Source organism: Saccostrea cucullata, unplaced genomic scaffold (genome assembly GCF_032062105.1).
Source record: "Saccostrea cucullata isolate Sc308-1 unplaced genomic scaffold, CSIRO_AGI_Scuc_v1 ctg5838, whole genome shotgun sequence".
NCBI classification, from domain to species: Eukaryota; Metazoa; Mollusca; class Bivalvia; order Ostreida; family Ostreidae; genus Saccostrea; species Saccostrea cuccullata.
In genome coordinates, this window is record NW_026919849.1 from 24,578 (window position 1) to 40,207 (window position 15,630).

Consider the following 15,630-nt stretch of genomic DNA (forward strand, 5'->3'; position numbering starts at 1 on the left):
ACAGTAATTCGCAGATCAGAACATGACTGTGAGAACATGTGTCCCTTTAAACAAAGGAATATATGGTGTAAAAGTGAGACTGAGATCAAAAGTGACATCGGTTAAAAGCGAGTTAGCTAAAATTCTAACCTGTCTAATCCGACCTGCACTGGGAGATGATTTCTGTGTCGGAATACACAGGGTGTCGGATTGCACAGTTTAAAAAGAAAAAAAATGAAAGTATAGCAAAATGGGAATGAATCCACAGTTTGACGGATTGCACAGGTGCCAGGTTAGATATTTCAAAATTTACCGGTATTATTTCTTCTAATTTATCAATGTATTCAACTTCTCTGCATTAAAAAAAAATTATCATTCTAGATTTTCATGCACAAATCATGTGGACAATTTTAAAATTTCCTTTCTAGAGTGTTTAAATTTTGACGATTTCCTTCTTTCTTTTTTTTGTTTCTTCTTAAAGTGCTTTTCACTTAATCGACCACCTATATTTATACCCCCCGCTTGAAAAGCGGGAGGGTATATAGTAATCGTTAATTCCGTCCGTCTGTACGTCCGTTACGCTTTGGGGTACCCATCTCTTATCTGCAACTCCTCTCATACCATTGAATGCAATCTGATGAAACTTTCACAGAATCTTTATTATATATTGCCATTGTGCACCTCCTATTTTACTTTTTGATCCGACACATATCTCGGGTTTCCCATAGCAAAACATGGACACTGCCATTTATACACATATGGGAGGCGGGGGGTATCATTTAGTGAACCCATTGCTCACAGTACCTCTAGTTTTTCATGGTACGGACAAGATGATATGAGCAAGTTAAATTCTGAAAACAAGACAAAAGAAATGATATTCAACAATATTTTTTCAAACATTACTAAGTCTTATAGCTGTTCGATTGAATGGTTGATTGTATTTATTGTTTTACGTCCCTCGCTAGCATTTTTCACTCTTATGGAGACGCCATCAGTTGCCGGTGGATAGCTGTGCAATTTGTCTTATACTCGGCACTCAGGGTCATTGAGCAGGGAGGGATCTTTTTCGTGCCAGTGTCCACTGCAACACGGGACCTCGGTTTATACGGTCTCATCCGAAGGACCGGTCTCTATGTCCCACAGTAGGTTTCGAACCCGCGACATAAGGATCAACTCCTTACTTCGCGACTCTAGAGCAGACGCTCAACCCACTACGCCACGCGGGCGACTATAAATGTTCGACGATGAAATAAAACAGATTTCCAAAGTAAATGAATTGTGCATTAGAACCTGATTGCAGCAACCAATCACATATCCCCCTTTTTTAATTGCACTTGACATAATTTATCATCATTGCTTTGCAAATTGTGTCATAATTTATTCAATGATGGCATACAATAAATTTTCTTTAAGATTTAAGTTTTATCGCGGAGACTTAAAATGATTTTGAAAATAAAAAATTGTGTATTAGTATACAAAATAGTGTATTCGGAGTAAATGCCTAAAAATTGAACTAAAAAAGGATATAAAAATCATTAAGCACCATAAAAATAACTGAATTCAACGGATGTATTGAAAAAATATTAAATAGAATGTATCGAAAGATTTTTTGTTTGTTTCAGTATGTTAAAATATTAACATTTGCTGCCTTGAAACATTTTTATTAAAAAAATAGACAGAATTGAATATTAATTAGCACAATAAAATAATTTTTTTTCTAATTTAAATGAAGGTAGTTTTGTATTACAGAATTACGAGTTAAAAAAATACTTTGAAAATTTCAGTTAAAAAAATATTTAAATAACATTTAATTCATTTTATAGGAATTATTGGTAAGATTTTTTAAACATTGATTAATATAAATTGATTATAATACCTACTTAATACTTTGAAAATTTCAGTAGAAAATGTTCAAAATTTTTGGAACAAGATTTAATTTATTCACTTATTACTAAGATTTTCCCTATGAAAGTCTTTGACACAGTCTTAAAAATGCAGGTAGTTTATTCATACAGTTCAAAGCGGTATGTTCCCGTTTTGCACACATTTGATAATTAGGTATAGAACAATAGATGTGAAATGTGTTTATAGAGAGAGTAGACGTTCAGGGAACACACCGGCATAGTGTGGAAAACAAAATATCCGCTTCGCGGTTTATAAAGCGTAGACTGCCCCAAGTTATGTTATATCGTATAACAAAAGTTGAAATAAGCTTCATTCCTTAAATATTCTTGCCTGCCAGCATTGATGATAAGATTAAATTCCGTGTAGTGACTTATTCATTCTTTAGGTCTGATTGATGAAAATTATTTGAGAATCCCTTATCTCTCAATTTATTAATGTATGAAAATTTCAGCAAAAAAACTTCCAGAAATCAGTTAAGTAATACTTCAACCCCAGGTTCACACTGATGTGTGAGGTTTGTAAGAAATAAAACATGATAAGATACAAGCCAGTCTGCGTTTTTGCAGGAAACTGTATAATATGTGAATTAAAATGTTATTGTTGGAAAATTCTTCTATAAGTCATTGGATGCATTGAAGACGGTTTAAAATTTTTCTCCTCACCTATCGATATTCTGCGTCTCTTGGAAATTCAGTGAAAGCTTAAATCCTTAAAGGCTGAGCTTGAGTCTAAATGCTAAGTATTTTTATTTTTTTACTTGAGCTTTTTGCATCTTTAAAACAGATTTATTGCTTTAACGGTCCGTATAATACTAAATAATTCAAATTTCTAAAATAAATTATGAGGTTTAGAATGTTAACAAATATCTAAATTTTAAAAAAACTCAAATTGATTTGGTATATTGAAATTTAATATTTTAGTTCAAAAACCTAACTTTTCAATTTTCTAAAAAGGTTTAAGAATTCTTATATTTAGATTTTTGCTTAAATGTTTAAAATTCAAATTTCCAAAAACGATTTTTGTATTTTAAACGTTTGACTTTTTCTTCTACCATTTGTTTAGAAAGTTTGTGCTTAACGATCTAAATCTCAGTAACATTTTTCGTCTTTTAATTATTTAAAATTTACCTCCAACTTTTAAATTTCAACTTTCAAAACGTTTTGAGTTTTTAAAAATTTGTATTTTGAATCAAACATTCAAATTTCAAATAACCAAAACACTTTGAGTTTTAGAATTTTACTTTAGATATCCAAAAATATCAAATTTCCAATCCCGATTTGAATTTTAAATATATTTTAATATTCTAACTATCTAAAAGCTTTTTTGCGTAACCAAAAGAGTTTTTGAAATAATTTCAAAATTCAAACCAGGTTTTGAATTTGATTTTTTTGGATATTTGAAGGAAACATCAAAAAACTCAAATTGAAAAAAGTGTTATTTTTTATTTAAAACTTGGTTGTTTGAATCAAAATTCTAAATTTCAAAAAAAAAATCTAAAACGTTTGAAAGTTGGAAGTAAATTTTAAATAATCAAAAGACGAAAAATGTTAATAAATTTTAGATTGTTAAGCGTAAACTTTCTGAAGAAACGGTAGATGAAAATCTCTAAAAGTTTAAAATACAAAATTTGTTTTTTGGAAATTTGAATTGTAAATTGACTGTGTTACACAGACCATATAACAATGTTATTTTTCATTGTTTGACTATCTGATGATATCTATTTTTTAAAATAATCCATGCTAAACAGTTACAGCATGATATATATCTGAACTTATTGGTACTCTATTTACATCGGAATGACAGTGATCGTTTCAATTTATAATCACAAGCATTAAATAAGAATAAAATTTTGTTATCTTTTAAATATATATGTTATCTTGAACTAGTGAACTATTTTTGAACGAAAACAAGGCTGTCCCGTTTCGTATATCGCTAAGACACTCACATACACACCCTCATTACGAGTAAAATACATTGTATACTTATGGTTAATTGACTGATGCCATGATATTATGATATAAGAAAGAAGTCATACCGATTCATGTAATTAATTTTTTTTTAAAAGGAAGAAACAAAATTGGAAGGTAAATCGAAGGTTTTTACAATGCTAAAATCCGTATTTCTCTGCTTTGTCTATCCGAATAGAGAGCTATACAGTACATTTTTCATTTTTAATGTGTAATAAAATAAAACCAAACACCAGTCATCAATATTAATAAATTGAACATCCAGTAGTAATTTTCTAGAATTTTTTAACATATGTTATTTCTTTTTTCAGGGAGAACATAACACAAAATGTTCCTTTTCTCGTGGACGTTTGTATTTGTCGTTTTTATCGAAAACGCCCCTATTTATTGTTCTCTTACAAACACAAAGAAATCACCAACTTTGTACTCGTCTAGGAAATATGTAAATACTGTTACCGACATGCTTCAAATGATGGACCTTTTGCAGAACAAAATCGAAAAACAAAACGAAACGTTTGAAAATCAAGATAATATGATTCAACATTTAATAAAAACCACAAAGCAGTCCCCTTTGTCAAATACTCTAAGAAAGGAAATTTCACTTATCGTTGCTCTCACAATCCAGCTCAGTAACAAGTTTGGCGCTGTTCAAGCCCTTTCATCGTTAATGACCAAACAGGAAGAGAAGATAAATTATCTGGATACAAAATTCAATGAAAAATTTGAAACTATAGATCAGAATTTCTCCAATTCTCTTCAGAAAACAGTCGATCAAGTAGCATCCAATATGAAATCTATTAAAGCAATCGAGCAATCTTTAAAAACACTCTATGTGGAAGAACAGGACAACGAGAAAAAGATTGAGATTGTGTCAAGCGATGTAAAATCTCTACAAAATGACTTAAATATGACAAAAAGCGAAGTAACATCTCTACAAAGTGACTTAAACACAACAAAAAGCGACCTAACGTATCTACAAAGTGACATAAACTTGACAAAGAGCGATGTAACATCTCTACAAAGTGACATAAACTTGACAAAGAGCGATGTAACATCTCTACAAAGTGACATAAACTTGACAAAGAGCGATGTAACATCTCTACAAAGTGACATAAACTTGACAAAGAGCGATGTAACATCTCTACAAAGTGACATAAACTTGACAAAGAGCGATGTAACATCTCTACAAAGTGACATAAACTTGACAAAGAGCGAAGTAACATCTCTACAAAATGACTTAAACAAGACAAAGAGCGAAGTAACATCTCTACAAAATGACTTAAACTTGACAAAGAGCGAAGTAACATCTCTACAAAATGACTTAAACTTGACAAAGAGCGAAGTAACATCTCTACAAAGTGACCTAAACATGACAAAGAGTGAAGTAACATCTCTACAAAGTGATTTAAACATGACAAAGAGCGAAGTAACATCTCTACAAAGTGACTTAAACTTGACAAAGAGCGAAGTAACTTCTCTACAAAGTTACTTAAATATGACAAAGAGCGAAGTAACATCTCTACAAAGTGACTTAAACATGACAAAAAGCGAAGTAACATCTCTACAAAGTGACATAAACATGACAAAGAGCGAAGTAACTTCTCTACAAAGTGACATAAACTTGACTAAGAGCGAAGTAACATCTCTACAAAGTGACATAAACTTGACAAAGAGCGAAGTAACTTCTCTACAAAGTGACATAAACTTGACTAAGAGCGAAGTAACATCTCTACAAAGTGACTTAAACTTGACAAAGAGCGAAGTAACATCTCTACAAAGTGACTTAAACACGACAAAGAGCGAAGTAACATCTCTACAAAGTGACTTAAACTTGATTAAGAGCGAAGTAACATTTCTACAAAGTGACTTAAACTTGACTAAGAGCGAAGTAACATCTCTACAAAGTGACTTAAACTTGACTAAGAGCGAAGTAACATCTCTACAAAGTGACTTAAACATGACAAAGAGCGAAGTAACATCTCTACAAAGTGACTTAAACTTGACAAAGAGCGAAGTAACATCTCTACAAAGTGACTTAAACTTGACTAAGAGCGAAGTAACATCTCTACAAAGTGACTTAAACATGACAAAGAGCGAAGTAACATCTCTACAAAGTGACTTAAACTTTACAAAGAGCGAAGTAACATCTCTACAAAGTGACTTAAACTTGACAAAGAGCGAAGTAACATCTCTACAAAGTGACTTAAACATGACAAAGAGCGAAGTAACATCTCTACAAAGTGACTTAAACATGACAAAGATCGAAGTAACATCTCTACAAAGTGACTTAAACTTGACTAAGAGCGAAGTAACATTTCTAAAAAGTGACTTAAACATGACAAAAAGCGAAGTAACATCTCTACAAAGTGACTTAAACTTGACAAAGAGCGAAGTAACATTTCTACAAAGTGACTTAAACATGACAAAAAGCGAAGTAACATCTCTACAAAGTGACTTAAACATGACAAAGAGCGAAGTTACATCTCTACAAAGTGACTTAAACTTGACTAAGAGCGAAGTAACATTTCTACAAAGTGACTTAAACATGACAAAAAGCGAAGTAACTTCTCTACAAAGTGACTTAAACTTGACAAAGAGCGAAGTAACTTCTCTACAAAGGGACTTAAATATGACAAAGAGCGAAGTAACATTTCTACAAAGTAACTTAAACTTGACAAAGAGCGAAGTAACTTCTCTACAAAGTGACTTAAACTTGACAAAGAGCGAAGTAACTTCTCTACAAAGTGACTTAAATATGACAAAGAGCGAAGTAACATCTCTACAAAGTGACTTAAACATGACAAAGAGCGAAGTAACTTCTCTACAAAATGACTTAAACTTGACAAAGAGCGAAGTATCTTCTCTACAAAGTGACTTAAATATGACAAAGAGCGAAGTAACATCTCTACAAAGTGACTTAAACATGACAAAGAGCGAAGTAACTTCTCTACAAAATGACTTAAACTTGACAAAGAGCGAAGTAACATCTCTACAAAGTGACTTAACATCTATACAAAGTGACTTAAACATGACAAAGAGCGAAGTAATTTCTCTACAAAATGACTTAAACTTGACAAAGAGCAAAGTAACATCTCTACAAAGTGACTTAAATATGACAAAGAGCGAAGTAACATCTATACAAAATGACTTAAACATGACAAAGAGCGAAGTAACATCTCTACAAAGTGACTTAAACTTGACAAAGAGCGAAGTAACATCTCTACAAAGTGACTTAAACATGACAAAGAGCGAAGTAACATCTCTACAAAGTGACTTAAACTTGACTAAGAGCGAAGTAACATCTCTACAAAGTGACTTAAACATGACAAAGAGCGAAGTAACATTTCTACAAGGTGACTTAAACATGACAAAGAGCGAAGTAACATCTATACAAAGTGACATAAACTTGACTAAGAGCGAAGTAACATCTCTACAAAGTGACATAAACTTGACAAAGAGCGAAGTAACTTCTCTACAAAGTGACATAAACTTGACTAAGAGCGAAGTAACATCTCTACAAAGTGACTTAAACTTGACAAAGAGCGAAGTAACATCTCTACAAAGTGACTTAAATATGACAAAGAGCGAAGAAACTTCTCTACAAAGTTACTTGAACATGACAAAGAGCGAAGTAACATCTCTACAAAGTGACTTAAACATGACAAAGAGCGAAGTAACATCTCTACAAAGTGACTTAAACTTGACTAAGAGCGAAGTAACATCTCTACAAAGTGATTTAAACATGACAAAGAGCGAAGTAACATCTCTACAAAGTGACCTAAACATGACAAAGAGCGAAATCACTTATCTACAAAGCATAGTTTCTCAGGAACAGCTTCGTACATCAGATGCATTAGCTTCACTGTTAAATAAGTATTCTTCGCTTGCAAGAAACTTGACCGAAATGTTATCTCAAATGAATAGTAAAATGACAATTCTTGATTCACGCGTTCATGATCTAGAAGAAGTGAATACTTCAACTAAACAGTCTTTGAATACACTTGCAACTAAAGAACATTACATCGAGAGACAGCTCGTGACTTTGTTGAAAGACTTAAACACAACACAGACTGAAGTATTATCTCTGCAAAACACAGTTTCTCAAGACCAACTATCAGATGAATTGGTTTCACTATTAAGCAACTATTCTTCAAATGTAAGGAATGTTTCTGAGATGCTATTACATTTAAAAAATCATGTCACAATTCTGGATTCATATGTGTATGATTTCCGAGAAGACGTGAACTCTACAATTAACCGTTCTTCGAAAACTTGCAGCATTAGAAAATAACAACGAAAAAAGGTTCGAGACTTTGTCAATTAACTTAAATATAATACAAAGCAGGCTTAGTTTTCTACAAACCAGATTATCTCAGGATCAACTTCGAACATCAAATCAATTGGCTTCACTCAAGAAATCGGGATCTACTGAAATATCACAACTGAAAAGCTTGACAACAAGTTTGGATTCACGCATTCTTGTTTTGGAAAAAGAATATATTTCTAGTAAGTCTCGAATTGCTTGTTTGTTTGTTTGGTTTTTTTTTTTTTTTTTGCTTTGTTTTTTTTTGGAAACCATTTTAGGTGTAATATATAAGGGATAATTATATATACAGTAAGCTATATTTTAAAAAATTCAGGCGTAAGACTGGTTGATGGGAATTTGACTGGAGAAGGGCGTGTTGAGGTGACATACAATGGCCATTGGGGGACCGTTTGTGATGACTCTTTCACAGACACAAATGCTCAGGTTGTTTGTCGACAGCTGGGTTATGCATGGTAATGTTAATGCATACCACCAATATCTTTTCAAATTCCAAAATTATTATTCAGGAGACAAGCATTTAAGAATGCCAACTTTGATTATATATCATTGAGGGAGTTAGCAAGATTCCAGTTCCCCAAGACCAGGGCTATTTCCCGAGGCGCAGAGCGCAGAGTCTTGGTGGAATCTTGCTAACTTCCTCAACGATATACTTCAACTGTTTTATCATACAGTTACAAATTTAAATTGTAAAATTCTCTTTTAAAAAAAATATTCATTTACAGATTAACTCATCATTATTCTCATAACTGAATGAAATCACAATTTATTTTTATTGAAAAATTAGACAATAATGGATAACCGCGAATTAGCTTTCGACGGAGGGATTAGCTCAAAAAACTAACGCACGAGGATAAGCATGACTAGTTTTCGACGGAGGGTTTAGCTCAAAAACTAACATACGAGGATTAGCTGATTCACAGCGATTTCTAGGGAATTGTTCAGATCTATTTATTAATTTTGTATAGGAAAAAATCAGTAAAGGTATAATAAATATTTTTAATTCTAATTTATGTGTTAGAAAGTATACAATACAATCTCAAACTTTATATTCATTTATGTCTAATACTTCCTCAAACTAATTATGAAAATATCACTGATATTTCTTATATTAATCTTTAAATTGTTTCTATAGGAATGGTGCAATTCAAAAGCAGAGGGCTCCATATGGACAAGGAACGGGAGCAATAGTTCTAGATAATGTCTCTTGCAGAGGAACAGAAAAGGCCATAGCAAATTGTCAGCATAATGGATTTACAATGGAAGATTGTTCCCATAGTGAAGACGTCGGTGTTGTGTGCTGTAAGTGTTCTATTTACTTATCTCGTCAAATTCAGATTATTTGTAAAAATAATATTTTTGTGTGAGAGAGAAGATAGTATATATCCCTTTTTAACAATCAAAATCAGTTGTATTCAATTAATTCCGTTGATCAACATCTAATATGTTTCTTTTAAATGTTTATTGTTAGCGCGACTGAAAGCAAAGAGAGAGGTTAAAAGGTGTAAAATTAAGGAAAAATTCTTTACAGACATTCAATAAGTCGATAAGCTTGATTTCAAACCGTGATAAACTTACTTAAAATGTTGAAATACTAGGAAAGAAATTCAATCCATTGATGAATCTTTTTTAAAAGGGTTCATCTTTAACCTGATAATCTGCTAGAAAGGGAAAGTTTCCCAGGGGAAAGTTCTCATCCTCTTGTTTTTTACTTGTTAAGATGTATACGTGTTCTTAAAATTTGAATGCTTTTCATTCGTACAAATGCAAAAGTGGCGCACATAATTTTTTTTTATCAAGTTCATAAGAATTTTTGCGAATTCTAGGCATAAGAAGACAATGAAAAACAAATGAAGTAAAATTTATGTGAAAACATCATGGGTCGTGGGATTTTGATTTAATTTTCAGATAAAATTTTCATGAAGAGTTAATTGTATTTATCGGGCAAAGAAAAAAATTTTCTCACAATTTTCAAATAAAAAGAAGAAATATGTTAATCTCATGTAACAATGTGTAAGTCATGCGTTTGCCTACGTTTATCTATCATGCTCTTTTATGTTCATATTACATGTATTAAAATAAGAAATTTGATATTTTCTTATAAAACAAGAAATATTGATTAACATTGATCAATTTCTATTCCTCTTTTTTTTTTGGATTCTCTAAAATGGTTTAGTTTATAGTAAACAGGAATGGGTAAGGTTTCTCTAATTATATCTCATCTATTTACTTTAAAGTAATTTTGCTTTGATCAAAACTTATAAATCGTTCTTCTTCTGAAAGGATGGGCGACTAAAACCTATTAATGTTCCTTTTTAGTTATATTGTAAAAGTTAATTACAATATTGTCACAAAAATTTTCGACATCAGAGCTGCAGCTAGCTCATATTATACCTCATATTGTTTTTTAAAATATATATGACAGTCTCGGTCCGCCTGACTGGTGGATCTTCCTCTAGAGAAGGAACTGTGGTCGTGACACTAGGAAATACAGAGGGGAGTGTGTGTGATGACCACTGGGATACTGATGACGCACGTGTGGTTTGTAGGATGCTGGGATATACTGGGTAAAGCCAATGCAGAACTAAAATATGCTAATTTATGAAGAAAAAAAAAAAGAATTTTTGTGTTATTTATCCAAGTCATCGCTGTTCCTAGGAATTAATGTGCCTGCTCCGTGTCGCCCGATACTCCTGTATACTCCTGCCGATTATGTTCTTTCAGCCGACAAGACCAGAAAAAAATAGTCGTCCGATCATCGGCTTAAACAGGTCGAGGAAACTACCTTATATGGATATTGTTGCGATTGCGCACAGAGGTGCTCACAGCAAACAATTGTCCAATTCAGTGAATGAGCCGAAAAGCATGATGGTCTACTACATGTTTATTTTTACTACAAACACGTGGCTCAGGGAATTTTGACGCGATTTCAAACGACTGCAGGAAAGTCAGCTAACAATTTTTTTGAAATTTGTCATGAAAAATACAAAGATTTGGTACTTATTAATATTCCCCATGCTCACATTAACAAACAAAGTAAGTTTTCCTTGTTAAATAGATCTTTGAAATACTAGTACCGCTCACAAAGTCTTCACTAGTAAATAAGACTCAAGTTTTTTTTACTCGATATTCGTTAATGTGCCATGTTACTGGTTAAATTTATGGAGTTGTTGCTCAGTTATTTGTTACAAGAAATTAAAACTTGCATTTTATAAAAAAAATTCTTAGGTTGCATTTTTTTAAATTATTTACCTGTTATATAAACCATCATGCACATTGAGAACATGAGTAGCATATACCGGTATTTCGAGGTTGTGTACGTTATAAACATTGACAATACGTGAGCACACCTCAAAGTTGATTGTTTTTGGACCAAGGAATAGTCACGTGAAATTGACTTTTAACTGAAATCACAGCACGGGGAAAGCTGTTAACAAACGGACTTGTACAATGGTGTGGAGAAAACCCTAATTTTTATCATTGTAAATCGTTTGTTTATAAAATTGTGAGCATGAAATTAGTAGATAATGAAGTTCATATTGTATTAAGTGTGTAAAATGCTTGGAAAAATGCATCACGTTTTTCCGAGAGCGATTTAAAAAATTGGCCTTTTAGAAACACACGTGTAGTATTTTTGTAGTAGACCATAATGCAACTCATTGAGCTGATTGGTCGATTTGTCAGTAAGGTACATGTAAATTTATTCCGACGTCACAGAAAATATTTATACCTGTTAAACAGGTCTGTAATTTCAAATAAGGAAGTCAAGAACGATAACCGAAAGTTGCTATAAATGTACATCAAGTACACGTAATTATTTTTCTGTCCAATCAGACAACAGCATTTTTACACACCCCAAAACATATTTTAAAAGAACAAAAAGATAACACGTGCTATTGTTTTTTTTCCTCAAAAAGATTTTTTAAACATAAAATCTGTAGAAGTAACTAGATGAAAACTTTTGAAGAATAAGGTATTCCCCACATTTTTACCGTGAACAACCTTGACATTTTTATCTCGGTATAGAAAAAAATAACGCACTGTAGAATGTAATCATTTACAGAGGTATATATATAGATCGCACCAGCAAGTTTTTATCAAGTTCAATTATAACATTTACCAGAATATATTATATGATGGTAAATATAATTTTCAAGCCGTCCATTTTCATCGATAATGCTTAAATTCCATGTGTAAGATCAACTCACACAAGTGTTTATCGTACGGAGTACACACATATAGTTTTGCATTATCACGGGTTTCATGAGCGCCGAATACTTAGCTATGCAGACTTTAAATGGGCATAAGGAAAGGCGTTTAACGTGGAGAGAAGAGAATCCTGTAATTATACATGAATGCGTTTTATCCTAATATCTTACCTCTCGCATATCAGAAACTGCATGGTCTACTAGTATTCTGTAATAAACACTCAAAAATAATAAAGACTGTTATCTTTTCGATAAGATTTTTATGTCAGGCTCTAAAAACTGAAAATTTACCGTATTTATATCAATTTTTTTAACGTAATTAAACTTTTGGGATTGCTAAATCTTAGAGACAGATTTTTTTTTATCCCACTTAAAACGTAATCCAAGCTTTCAAGTCGTGTTTGTTCACGGTAGAATTGTCATAAATATAATATTATTCCCAAATGCGCATAAAGTTTACAAAAAGTTTGTTCTAAAAAAATCTTTTGAGCAAAAAACGTAAAAGCCACGTGTTTTATTTATTCTCTCATGGGTTTGTCTAAATGCTGTTATCTGATTGGTCAGAAGGATTAGTGCCTTGTTTATTCTGTGTATTAATAGCAATTCACGGTTATCGTTCTTGACTTCCTTATTTAGAAATCGTCCAGACCTGTTAAATGTGACCCATACATGAATTGTATACTTTCCAAAATGTCACTTGTCATCTATGGCTCTGTTTTAAGCTCACCTGAGCTGAAGGCTCAAGTGAGCTTTTCTGATCAATTGTCAATCTGTCGTCGCCGTCGTTGTAATGAACTTGTTACATTTTCATCTTTTTCCCAAGAACCACTGGGCCAATTTCAACCAAACTTGCCATAAAGTATCCTTGGGTGAAGAGGATTCAAGTTTGTTCAAACGAAGGGCCACACCCTTTTCCAAGGGGAGATAATTATGAATAAGAGAAAAATTAATGGCATTTAAAAAAAAAATCTTCTCAAAAACCACTGGGCCAGGATAGATGAAACTCATGTAGAATCATCCTCAGGTAATTTAGATTCAAAATTGTTTAAATCATGACCCCTGGGAGTAGGGTAGGACCCAAATGGCCGATCAAAGTTTTACATAGGAATATATAAGAAAAATCTTTCAAAATCTCCTTCTCAAGAACCAATGGGCCAGGAAAGATGAAACTCATGTGGAATCATCCTCAGGTAATTTAGATTCAAGTTTGTTCAAATCATGACCCCTGAGGGTAGGGTAGGGCCAAAATGGCCGATCAAAGTTTTACATAGAAATATATATAAGAAAAATCTTTAAAAATCTTTTTCTCAAGAACCAATGGCTCAGGAAAGATGAAACTCATGTGGAATCATCCTCAGATAGTATAGATTCAAGTTTGTTCAAATCATGACCCCCAGGGGTAGGGTGGGGCCAAAATGGACGATCAATTTTTACAAAGGAATATATAGGGAAAATCTTAAAAAATCTTTTTCTCGAGAACCAATGGGCCAGAAAAGATGAAACTCATATGAAATTATCCTCAGGTAGTGTAGATTCAAGTTTGTTCAAATCATTACCCCCGGACTAGGGTGGGGCCAAATTGGCCGACAAAAGTTTTACATAGGAATATATAAGGAAACCTTTTAAAATCTTCTTTTCAAGTACTTCAAAGCCATAATTAATAATATTTATGTGGAATCATCCTCAGGCAGTGTAGATTCTAGTTCATTCAAATCATGATCCCCGGGGGGGGGGGGTTAAAATTCAAGCCCCCCCCCTCCCAACCTCAGTAAACTTTCAGTTCTGATTTGATATGTGCTTTTCCTAGCTGATATGCTCAGGTGAGCGCTCTGGCCCCTGGACCTCTTGTTTTTTATTCTAACCTCTTTTATTGTAACAACTTTGTCTAAGATATTTTATCATCTTAGACAAAGTTGCTCTAAATATACATGTAGATATCGACATAATGCTTGTAGTAAATGCAGAGAAATTCACAATAAAGTTAGATAATTTAATTTAACATTCATACATCAAATACTTTATGCAAAAATAATGAAGTAATTTTAAACTGACCATGCCTGTTTATTGAAGGTTCCTTTTTCGCAACAATATAATTATATTATCTCCATTTTGTTTGATTTTCAGAACTGCTGAGGCGGTGATATTCGCTCGGTTTGGTGAAGGAACAGGACAGATATGGATGGATAACGTTGATTGCAAAGGCAATGAGACATCTCTTGCTCATTGTTCATTTAGTGGTTATGGAAAACATAATTGTGGACATCACGAAGATGCTGGTGTCATATGCCACTAATATTATGGAATTTACAAAGATTTTTATTTTATATTTCTTATAATATTTTTTTATCTGTCAGTATTCATTAACATTGAATTATTTACGCACGAATCTATATGCTTCCGTAGTGTCCCGTTTCTGTAGATGCACTTGTAGAAGTGCAGTAAATACATATTTTATTTTGTGTTGTTTCAATTTAAAAAAAAACGTGCATTAAACTTTCCACATGCTTATATTTTTTCTGAAAGAATAATTTAAAGTAATATGAACTGCAACTTTGATGTCGGAATTTTTTGTTGCAAAATTGTAAATAACTATTTCAATGAGAGAAAAAACAAAGTTAGTAAACTTCTGTCGTTCATATTTGCAATGGAAGAACTATTTATAAGCTTGAATTGAATCAAAAGTTCATTAGTGTCATCCTGTACAATAATGATTTCTTATATAAAACTTTACAATCATTGGTTGTATATAGTAGTCTTTCTTCTGCTTTATTTTAGTCTACTTGATCATAAAGGCTTAAGTTACATACAAATTTACCATAGTAGCATATTTTAACAGCAAAATATTTTTTTTCAAAAATGCAGCTCATATTGCTTTACAGACAAGAAAAGTATATGTTAGTGTCCATCTAAGGGAGATTCAACCCCTCGAACATAGGCCAAAAATAGAGCATGGAACATTTCATTAAAAAAAACTTTTAGACCATAAAATACCCCCATAAACTTATAAATACAGTCAAATTAAACTTAACTTGGCTTAAATTTACTTGAAAGTATTGCAAAGTTGATTTTTTTAAGCAAACTATGAGCAAATATATACCATTTAGATAACTTGTATACAAAAATGTTGTTCGTTTGACCGGTGTCAAATTTAGGCAAAATTTCCTATAAAATTGTTCGAAAAACCAGAGAAAAACATATTTCTATTTTTTTAAAGATATAGTGTCATATCTGCAACGGTGAGTGCAAA

The 15,630-nt window shown here is 32.4% G+C and overlaps 1 protein-coding gene across 1 annotated transcript; it reads left to right on the forward strand.

Annotated features, from left to right (window-relative positions):
- Positions 1 to 4,311: 4,311 nt before the first annotated feature.
- LOC134239264 (interaptin-like) lies at positions 4,312 to 14,799 on the forward strand. The gene is made up of 6 exons (XM_062721441.1): positions 4,312 to 8,007; positions 8,105 to 8,357; positions 8,492 to 8,630; positions 9,311 to 9,477; positions 10,601 to 10,742; positions 14,508 to 14,799. Exons 1-6 carry the CDS (start codon positions 4,312 to 4,314, stop codon positions 14,674 to 14,676), a joined length of 4,566 nt encoding a protein of 1,521 aa, XP_062577425.1. The 3' UTR covers positions 14,677 to 14,799.
- The last annotated feature ends 831 nt before the right edge of the window (positions 14,800 to 15,630 follow it).